Source organism: Harmonia axyridis, chromosome 3 (assembly GCF_914767665.1).
Source record: "Harmonia axyridis chromosome 3, icHarAxyr1.1, whole genome shotgun sequence".
NCBI lineage: Eukaryota > Metazoa > Arthropoda > Insecta > Coleoptera > Coccinellidae > Harmonia > Harmonia axyridis.
This window is the reverse complement of record NC_059503.1, coordinates 50165700-50177343: the sequence shown is the minus strand read 5'-3', so window position 1 is coordinate 50177343 and position 11644 is coordinate 50165700. Positions and strand designations below refer to the sequence as shown.

At 39.7% G+C, this 11644-nt stretch overlaps 1 protein-coding gene across 1 annotated transcript; it reads right to left on the bottom strand.

The window, feature by feature from the left end:
- Positions 1–4275: 4275 nt before the first annotated feature.
- On the bottom strand, positions 4276–4650 carry LOC123675416 (histone H2A). Its single transcript, XM_045610770.1, has one exon. The coding sequence runs from the start codon at positions 4648–4650 to the stop codon at positions 4276–4278; it is 375 nt and encodes a 124-aa protein (XP_045466726.1).
- Between the last annotated feature and the right edge of the window lie 6994 nt (positions 4651–11644).

Sequence of the window (11644 nt, the reverse complement as noted above, 5' to 3'; positions counted from 1 at the left end):
GTTTTTGTTGCGCGTGTCACAGTATTGTTTCGCTATTTTGATCCACTCTGCTTATGTAATTGAAAGATTTGCGCGAGAATAAGTTATTATGATTCGATTTTCTAACGTTTCCATATCACATTCATTCTCAATTTCAGAAGTTCATCGCACCTGCGCCAACTCAGGAGATGGCAATAATCAAAGCAACCTGTTTTAATATGCACTGAAGGAATTCAGAAGTTACCTCACTAGGGAGACATTCTACAGGAGCATCGTTCAGAAATTTTTATTGCTCCGGAAGGAACACTTGACTTATTCGCTTTGTATCCAACATTCTGCCTTTTCAAGTATCTATGCTCGCTATTTAGCATAATGCACTGGACTTATTTCATCTTCACTCGCACACCAGTTTATAAAAGCTTCGTACGCTTTTCGGATAGCTACTCGAAGTTCTGGTGGCGTGGATTCAAATTCACAGTCGAACATTATCCGTTGAAATCGGCGATAATTTAATTAATGACTCAACTGTCGTCAGTATTATCAAAACTTGATTATTGGTGTGATAGATCGTTAAAACTGTTCAAGTATTCTAATGAAAAGTGTTTTTGGCCACAATGGAACGTATGTTCAAAGGGAAAATTAACAATCCGCTGAAGTTTACGGTTCTTAGTGACAAATTGTAGTTTAGTTATAAGTAGATTATAACGATATACTGTGATTGGTAGGTGTTACGATTAACCTATAATGTGGTAGGTAGTGGAGGTAGTTTGAGCCCCCCTCCCCAGGGACATGTTTTGCTATATATAGTTAGTAGCCTAACGTTTCTGAAGATCACATCGTTGGCGAAACGATTCGAGTGTGGTTCTACATAATTCATCAATCGTGAAACATTTTCATCATTCTCTACCTCGTTGAATTTTTCATATCGGGATGATATAAAATCATCCCGCGTGCTTTCAATTCCCGGATCCCAATTAACCATAAAAAAATTTCCTTTTGTAGGTAAGATATCATTCACTTTACGCATTTTCAATTAGGTGTTCATGTTGTTAAGTTACGACTTTTATTCCTAGATTGTCGAACTTGTCGGATTGTCGGATTCTTCAGCAAGTAGAATTTTTGCAGCTTTTCGTCGATACATTTTCCTTACTACAACACGAACCCTAGCATTTTTCAAACCACGGGAGCGTTATTGATAGGTGTAGCATTCCTACCTGTTTGTGTGAGTTCGAGGTATAGCGAAAGATGGTAAGTTCGCGAGTGAACAAGGGAACAATTGGTGGCTTCATTCGGAAACTCCCGCATTATTCGTCGATTTTATATTCGCTCGAACGCATTATGTTAGAGCTTTTCTACACCGCCCTTGAAAACCGAAAGTTGGAGCTGAAATACAGGGTGTTTCCTAAACATGCGGCAAAAATTCAGGGGGTTGTTCCTTGGACTATTCTAAGAATATTTTGTCCTTTGATGATTTTTGAAAAACCTATTTGTTTCGAAGATATAGGGGAAACAAAATTTCAGATAATAACATTTTATTATGAAAAATTACATGAAAATTCAACTCAACCTACAAAAACTGTTGAAAATGACCACCTCTAGCCAGCATACAAGCATCCAATCTTCTCCTCATTGACTGTCGAACCCTTTCAAAAACACCAGGATCATTTCTTATTAAGTTACACCCAGCAATGATCCGATTTCGCAAGTCTTCCACATTTTCTACTGGAGTGGTATAAACTAATGATTTTAGATGGCCCCATAGGAAATAATCTAAGGGGTTTAAGTCCGGGTAACGAGCAGGCCATAAATGAGGTCCACCTCTTCCAATCCAAATTATTATTAATTATTGAACTATTATTAATTTTAAAAATATGAAAAATGTTGTTCGCCCTGTATCTTCGAAACAAAGAGGTTTTTCAAAAATCATCCAAGGACAAAACATGCTTAAAATAGTCCAAGGAACAACCCCCTGAATTTTTGCCGTATGTTTAGGAAACACCCTGTATATCCCGCACCAAGGGCCCTGTGGAGAGGCTATGTTTTCTAACCTGACGCCCATCAGGTAAGTTATAATGTTAACCACAATTTTAGACTTTAGTATCATTTTCATATGTTTCGCTGTCGCTTATACAGTCCACCATTTCTCCACTAATTTAATGAACAATCGGACTCGACTTACCTGTTGCAACCTCGTAGTATAGTTATTTTTTATTGAGTTTGATTTCATTATCTTTTACTTTTGTTTTATTTCATTTTCAAAAGATGAAAGCACCAATTAACATAGCCCCATTAGTTGACATAACTATTGAATAATACAAAATAAATAAATTGTAGCTCGAAAGTAACTCCGAAATCCATCGTTGCCACCGGTACGATAATTATCGAATTATACGATAATTTATTCGATTCGATAAATCGAAGTTTGAAGGTCTAGTTAACTAGAATAAGTCCTTTCCTACTGTTCATAGTGGGGGACTGTTTTACAAATTTGTTCATTTTTATTCGAAAATAGACCATTATTCAGAACAACCGATTTCGTAAATTTCTTACCTGATCTCCCACTGTATTATATTATGTCTTTCGACCCGATTATCTCGTCGGTGGGTTGCGATCGACCCGGGTCTAATAGCTACCTAAGCCACTGTATATAGGGTAAATGCACTGGTTAGCCGACCGTCAGTGTCTCTCGACTCGACCATTCCGTGATTTGAGATAAAATAATAATAAAATATATCTTGTAGTGTAAAATATTTCCGCCGTACGTGTTTTCTCGACCATTGCTACCCTTTCAAGATAGTTTGCATAGTAGGGGTATAGGTCAAAGTTTTCGCGCTGAAATAGTATATTGTGCAACAAGTGGGGAAAGTCCAACTTTTCTCGCGAGTTCACACGAGCGAGAAAAGGACTTTCTCCACATGTTGCACACTGTACTTTTCCTACAACTGCACAAATTTCAATAATTCAAGTAATGGACTTGATTCAAATTAAAATGGCCTTCGTTGACAGTATGCGCGAATTTATTGCGTTTCCATAGAAACGACTCAAAAGCCCAATTACATTGGTCTACCAAGCGAGGTGTGGGCAAAGTGCTGTGAGAAATAATATTTCCCACAGTATGAGCAATACATAGTTTTGAAATTGAGTAAGCTATGAAGAATACGCTACTTTTCATAGCAGTTGTGGGAAAATGTATATTATTCGACAGTCGCGAACTGGTATTGGAAAATTTTTACCTTTTATTTCTCGACCAAAGTGGTCGACAACCAATATGTAATTTCAATAATTGTTTATTTCAACCGATATATTTCTGTTGGATCATGTTCGTTTTTTTTTTTGAATATTAGTTTGCGACCACTGAATTAACGTTGAAACATACTTATTCTACCTTTCATTTATTCTCGGTCGAGAACCAATTTGATTGTATAGTATATACAAAGCCACTTGAACTAGTCCATAAAAACGCTCGGCCAGATGTCTCTTTGAAATGGAAACCGCGATCCGCTAAATACCGGGGGTTTATTCGAAAGTATTGTTAGGCAATAAATTCACTGGCCCCAAAGGAATTTCTGGAAACTTGGACAACCCTTGAACATATAATTGAAATATTCTGGCTTCCTCCAAGTGACTTTGGATATACTATACTTAATTCTCGACCACTTGTGGTCGGTGTTTTATATACTCATTAGTTTCTGAAAAGATATTAAGAACAAAATAACCAAATAATATTATTTAATATGAGTTCCTATTTTGAAATACTTATAGAAAATGAAAACTTTTGCAGAATAATTTTTTTACGTTCCCAGTGTTTCTTACTCAATTACCTCATCTGAAATCCATCTGATTGATATAAATATAAAATTTTTAAGTGAAGACGAGAAGTGAGCAGCCACTATTATTAGTGGTCGAAAACAAACAAAAAAATGGTCGAGAACTCTGCGGCATGGTCGTGACCCGAATGTTATTCAGATTTTCTCTGTTTTCACATTTCGAAGGTTGAATGCGAAGAGAACGTTTGAAATTATATGACAAATTATTTAAAACTAGCCAAAGAATCGATGAACATCAACACCTTTAAAATTAGTTTATGATTAGTTTATGTGTGAAAAAGTCGTACCCGAAATCGATGTTTTTGTTAATTTGGTCGAAAATCAGAGCATTTACCCTACTTACGAATGTCAGTAGGACCGTGAAATTGTCGCAATTTTATTATACCCAAAGTGATCAGATGATAAAAAAATCTTTTCAATGAGGAAATATTGTGGCCCTGAAAAGGGCCGTTTCACATACAGATTGTATTTATGATTTCTTTTCTGTCTTCTTTGGCAAGAGGACGGCTTGGATATTCGGTAAAACACCACCTTGAGCGATAGTTACTCCCGATAGCAATTTGTTCAACTCTTCGTCGTTTCTGATTGCCAGCTGAAGATGTCTGGGAATAATTCTGGTTTTCTTGTTGTCACGTGCTGCGTTACCGGCCAATTCCAAAACTTCGGCGGCTAGATATTCCATAACAGCGGCTAGATAGACGGGTGCTCCAGCTCCAACTCGTTCAGCATAATTTCCTTTGCGTAATAAACGATGAATACGACCAACTGGAAATTGTAATCCAGCTCGGTTGGAACGAGACTTTGCCTTACCCTTAACTTTTCCACCTTTACCGCGACCAGACATTATAATATAATACGGGAATATGGGAGAGTAAAACGATTGTTGGGCTTTGATAATTCCTCGAAACACAAGGATCTTTGGTTTCTTCTTGGATTAGTGTTTGAAACACTTTTATCCTTGGGCTTGGTGTATTCCCCATAGGATGGGGGAGTTTTGTGGGCGTTACTACTTTATTTTTTCGCCTTCAGTGGTGGAATTAACTATGATCTCCCTCTTCGTTTAGCGCTAATTTTGGCCGCTTTATTTTTGATGACTCCTCTGGGTCGTAATTTAAGGCCTCTGCCAAAGTGGGGTTGGTGTGGGACTCGAATTTTTCCAAAAGTTTCTTGTTACGTCGTCTTATTTGTTTAGAAACTGTGTCAATTTTTAGATCTTTTCTGATGTCATTATTCCGGATGAACCAAGGGGCGTCTGTAATTTTTCTGAGGGTTTTGCTTTGAATTACTTCAAGTTTTGATTTATGACATTTGGCAGCTTGCCCCCAAGCAGTGGAGCAGTATAGTATCGACGGGACGATTACCATTTTGTACAACCTCAACTTGTTGTCAAGGCTGAGTTTGCTCTTTCTCGCCATCAGAGGATGTAGTTGTATATTTTTCAGCGTAGTTTTTCTTTTGATTTCTTCGATGTGATCCTTCCACGTAAGCTTACGGTCAAAGATCACACCAAGGTATTTAACTTTGTTACTCCAAGGGATTTCTTCACCATTTATTTCGAGTTGATCGCTCGGTAGAGCGGCTTTTCTGCTGAAAACGATTGCTTGCGTTTTCTTTGGATTTACTTTGATTTTCCATTTCTCCATCCACTCCAGAATTGAATCAGTCGCTGATTGGAGGTATCTTCTTCCCAGATTCAAATTTCTGGAGTGGGCAAGCACAGCGGTATCGTCAGCATAGGTGAAGATTTTCGCATTTCCGAAAACCCTTGGAATATCCGATGAATAAATATTATACAACTTCGGCGAGAGAACACCTCCTTGGGGAACCCCCGCTGTTATTGGGGTTTTAGCTGATCTGCAAGAGCCAATTTTGACTTGAAATGTCCGGGATTTGAGGTAGCTGTTAATAAGTCTTGTGACTGCTAGGGTAGTGCCAGCTTGGTTCATTTTGACAATTAGACCTTGGTGCCACACTTTATCGAACGCCTTGGATATGTCGAAAAATGCGGCCGCACTGATGTGTCTCATATTTATGTTATTGATCACGTTTTCCGTTAGTCTAAGTACTTGCTGTTCAATCGAGTGTTCTGCTCTGAAGCCGTATTGTTCATCAGGGATGGTATTGTTGCTTTGAAGTTCTTCTTCGAGTCTTCTAAGCACAATACGTTCAGTGAGTTTCCCCATGGTGCAGAGGAGACTAATAGGACGGTGACTTTGAGGAAATAAAGGGTCTTCACCTTGTTTAGGTATTAGAATTACTATTGCATTCTTCCATGCTTCAGGGAAGTGCTGAAGGCGTAAAATGCCGTTTATTAAATTAACGATATTCTTAGTAAATTCTATGGGGCAGGTTTTCAAATGGGAATTTGTGATACCGTCTTCGCCAGGAGAGCTTCTTTTCTTGAGATACTTTATCTCTTCAAGAACTTCATCTGCGTTGGTTGAACGGATCGTTGCGTCGGATTGTTGGCGGATGATTCTTCCTGCCTTTCTTTCAATTGATTCCTCAAAGTCAATGTCGTCGTCGGGGCTGCGGTTTGGGGAGAACTGTAATTGAAGTCTGTCTGCGAAGACATCAACTTTTTCATGGTCTGTATGAACAATACGGCCTGGTCCATGTAATGGTGGAGATCTATTTGTCTTGTTTTTGAGCCTCTTGTTCAGGTTCCACATGGGTTTGTAGTGGGCGTTGCTATCGTTGCAGTCTTCATTGATTGTTTCCAGAAATTCCTGCCAACTATCATTTTTGAACTTCTGGATCTCATATTTGACTTTGTTGGTCAAACGATTAGCTTCCCTCTTGTCCCTTGGGTCCAGAGTTCGTTGGGCTTTTCTCAGAGCTCTGTTCTTGAGTTGAATCAGCTGTTTGATTTCCGGAGGTAAGCTGTTCTTATCCGGGGAGTTTTTGATTTTTATTTTTGTCGCTTCAGAAATGGCTGCTTGAATGTCCACTGTCAGTCTTCTTGTGGCACTGTTAATTTCCATCACGGTCTTGGGCTCTTCTAGGGGTTGGGTGTTCTTGAGCAGGTCAGTGAACTTTCTCCAATTTATTTGCTTCTCCGAGTGTTGAACTGGGATGTCGTGCCAGTCTTCCAGCTCTAGAATTATCGGGTTGTGATCTGAACTCAGGACTGTCTGCGTATGTACTGTGGAAGAGTATTCTATATTATTGAGGAGAAAAACGTCCAGCACATCGGGTCTCCCTGTCCCGTAGTGCGTTGGTTGATCCGGACCAACAACCGAGTAGTTGTTGGAGGCTGCATGCGCGGCAAGAGTTCTGCCTCGTGTCGTCGTGGTCCTCGAGTTCCATAGACGGTTTTTAGCGTTCAGATCACCACCAAGGATTATTCTGTCAGATGAGGGGAATATCTGGCTCAAATCAGAAGCAAGGAGGGGTTTACTCGGAGAGTTGTAGGCGGCTATAATTGTGATGGGCCTGTTGTCGGACATCAGGATGTTCACTGCTGCGTGCTCTAGATTTACAATGTTGAAATTGGGAATCCGTTCGTGATGGATATTTTTCTTCACTAGGACAGCGACTCCACCGTTTCTTCCTGTGAGGCGGTCACTTCGGTAGATGTGGTAGTTAGGGACCGACAATGTGTTGGCTGGCTTCAGGAACGTTTCGCATAAGAGAACGACGTCAAATTTTTCTTCTGCAACGTAGTCCCTGAACTCCGGGAGCCTGTTCACGATGGAATTTGAATTCCACGCAAGCACTTTTAGAGAGTGCGGCTTCCTATTTATTGAGGCTACTGGCAATCTTGGTTAATAAAGATGTGACTTGGGCCAGCATCTCCGTCATGTTTGGTTCTTTGGTTATGATCTTGTTTTCAGTCTTTTTCGGGGCCACTTTGGAACTGTAGGACACGCCCTCTACAACTTTGTTAGAGTTGAACTTCCTTTCCTGAGTTTTGGGCTTCTTTGAGTTGCCCGGGTAGTTCTTGCAGCCTCGATAATTGGCTGGGTGGGGTAGGCGGCAGTTGGCGCACACGGCAGGAGTAGTTTTTGGTTTCGGACATTCGAATGACCAGTGTTCCTCGCTACATTTCACGCATCTTGGTTTCAAGTGACATGTGGACTGAGTGTGGCCAAAGCTTTGGCATCTGAAACATTGTTTAAATGTTTGCCTTGTTCTTTGGGATTCTACTTGGATTTTGAAGAAACCTAGATGGGACAGGTTGAAAATTTCTTTACTGGCTTCGGTGCGGGGAAGTTTCACCAACATCAATGGGAAATAGTGTTTCCCGCCTTCCACTCTCCTGTATAGTTGGGTTGTTTCGAAAACTTCGAAGCCCCGTTTCTCTAATTTTTCTTTGATCGATTTCTCGGTTTCATGTCCGGGAATGCCGCGAATCACAACGCGGAGTAGCTTGTCATCAGGCAATGTATAGGAAAAATACTCCTGATCGTGTTCTTTCAGACCTGAGGTCAGTTTTCGATGGTCGTCAGCAGTCTCAGGGAAAATTTGCAACCCTTGATTGGTCTGTTTTGCAAATTTTATTTTTATTTGACGTTCGTCTGCCATCTTTTCAATTGACGGGAATGAATTAGAGTTCCTCACCTTGATTGGAGGAATTCTTGGGGGGGCTTTGGTTGGGATTGGTTTTAGTGCTTCGGTGAGGGGCACTGATTTCCTTGGCATTGGCGGAAATTCTATTTTATTCAGTCGGGGGTTACGGGGGGATCGATTTTCGGTTTGAGTCTCTGGTTGGATTACTTCCATTTCTTTATCCTCGAGGATTGAAAATCGGTTTCTTATTGAAGTCGTATTGTTCTCTTCTTTTTGGCCTCTGAATGACGAACCTTTGGGGGCGTGGTTGTTTTGGGTGTTCCTCTGGGTGGGGGTTGCTGATGTGCTGCCATCTTTACCGGTTTCGCTGTTGGGGGCGTGGTCAATTTGAGAGTCTTCATCGTCTGAGACCATGGAGACGTCATCAAGTTTTTCGTTGACTTCAAGGTCTGAAAGGATTTCAAACCTGTTTTTTGTCTGAATTGGGGAATTCTCATTAGATTTTGGGAGTGTTTTCTGCCTTTTCGATTTCCTTGACCTCCTTTCGGGAGTTTCACCCGTTGGGATACCTAATTTTTCGCCTAATCTGATAAATAATGTTCTCAAAATTTTTTCGTCGGAAGCAAAGTAGTCCAAAATTGTCTCTACTTGATCTGCTGTCGGCTTGACCGGGGAACTACTGGTCGTCGCATCCATGACTGTCTCACTCGCGTTAGAGACGGTGGAATAGATCAGGGTTCTGATCGAACCCGCTCCTAAGAGCGTTTTTCAATGGGCCTGTTTGCTTTACAACAATCACACTTGAACAACACAGTACACTGAAATTACAACATACACAATCACAAAAAAAAATAACTCACCAGTGGGCTGGGAAATCACTACTCACTGCTGACACGTCTTACTCTGTCGACTAATCTCACTCGACTTCACTAAAGCACACGATCCTCTGTGAAAAAAAAAAATTGGCTTCTCAGTGTAAACTTTTTATTTGAGATCGTACCACCTAAATTGACTCCACCTATTTAAGTTCGGGTATATACCCGAACCTACAAACTTCAAAAGAAAATAGAAGTTGGTCCCGGGTCATCTCCGACAAAACCATTTAGGAACCATAGCACTGCCTTTCACAACACTGCTGACGCATCACCTGAATAATCAACTGATGGACATTTCATCAAACCCGAAGAATTAAAGCTTAGCACAGAGTTCGATGGACTCTAGCAATGGCGAGTGTCTGCAAAAACTACCGCCATCTCATCGTCTATGGTATTCCAAACATGTCGCAAGCTAGATTGTTGTACATTAACCCTTACTGGTGATGGGATGTTATTTACAACTTGTATGCTCATTATCCTCTTCAAAATGTTATGAAACAGTCGGTGGAATGCTGATTAGAGAAGAGCGATATTTCACGAACTGTGATTTAATCACTGAGATCAGAATGTCACAGGTAGTCACGGTTCCGAAAAACGAATACAGAGCGTGACGGGATCACAGTTTGAACATTTCACAGATCTTTTCAGGGCATATCATCGTCCGTTGCAATCGTAAATTATGAAGGCAGCCTGATGTTTTTATTGCTTCGGAACCTTTTTCGACTAACATAATTGCATATTTTTATGACAATCCCAGCATCGTAGGCAACTTTGCATGCTGTAGGAAGTATTTTTGTAGAACTAGTTAAACAATAAATACTTGCTGCAAACTAATAACTACTGCATTACTGCATAATTGGTGGTGGCAATAAAATTCTAATTTTATGCTTATCTTTGATAAACAACCCCAAAGAAATTCTTTCTATATTGAAGTTGTCGACCGAAGCAATAAATGGTACTCTGTATTATAAAAAATAAACGAAAACACGTCAGCGACATAATAATAATAGGCGAAAGAATAATAACAGGCGAAAGACCAGCAATCTTTGGGCTTTCTTCACAAAAGTTGATGTAAATTATGCTACTTGTAATTTATGCAAGTTGAAATTATCTTTCAAAATCACCTCTTCAAATTTGAGGAAACATTTGAAAAGTCGATATCCTTCTGTTACGTTCCTAACTAAATCTGAAATAAGGAAAAGAGTTGAATATGTAAGAAAAATGGATGTTTTCATAACAATTTTGCTTTGAATGAGTGACCAATTCGAGTTGCAAATATAATCAATAATAATAATAATAATAATAATAATAATATTTATTCATGCTATTACATTTCACAATGTTTACATACGTCAAATACAAAAAGAAAATATATACTCATGAAAAATCCTGAAAATTATTCAAATAGTATTCATTCAATGAGAAAAAACATTTATTCAACAAGTATTTTTTCAAACAAAGTTTGAATTGTTTAGTAGGCATCGCCCTCACAGTGGGTGGCAGGCTGTTGAAGAGCTTAGGCCCATAATAAGTTACACCGCACTTTACCTTATTGATTCTGTGGAAATCAGGATAAATTAGATCTCTTTTTCGTGTGTTATATTCATGAATATCCTGGTGTGTTCTATATTCCTCCTCATGCGACTTTACAAACAACAAACACTGAAAAATGAACAGACACGGGACAGTAAGTATTTTTTTATCCTGAAAGACATGTTTGCATTCATCTCTGTAATTAAGTCTACCCAAAACTCTGATAGCCTTTCTTTGCAACCCAAAGAGTCGTTTCACACCAGCATCATGACCCCAGCACAAAATACCATATGTTATCCTAGATTCTATGAATCCACGATACACAGACAATAACACAGAATCCGACACAACATCAGTTAATGACCGCAATGCAAAAACACCTGACGTAATTGAACTACAGACTTTATCGATGTGAGCATTCCAAGACAAATTACCCTCCATATGTACACCTAAAAATTTGATTGGTTCAAGTGAATTCATCCCTCCTAGATCTCTCATTGAAAAATACATATACTCTGTCTTCGTTTCATTCAAGCTGAGCTGGTTGCTATTGAACCATTCTGAAACAACAGAGGACAACTCTCCCAAAATGTGAACTATAAGCTCCCTAGACTGAGCCTTTTTGAGCACAGTTGTGTCATCAGCAAAAAGAACAAAGTCCGCATCAGGGTCGCAGCTCACAAGATCGTTGACGTAGATGAGGAAGAGAAGCGGTCCGAGAACCGATCCCTGTGGCACGCCGCAATCAACACTTGACAAGTCAGACAGATCTCCCCCGACATCAACACACTGCACCCTATCAGACAAATAGGAGCCCAAAAGTTCAATTGCACCCTGATCGAACTGATACCTCTTTAATTTATAAAGAAGATGCTCTCTAGACACGCAATCAAAAGCCTTGCTCAAGTCACAGAAAAG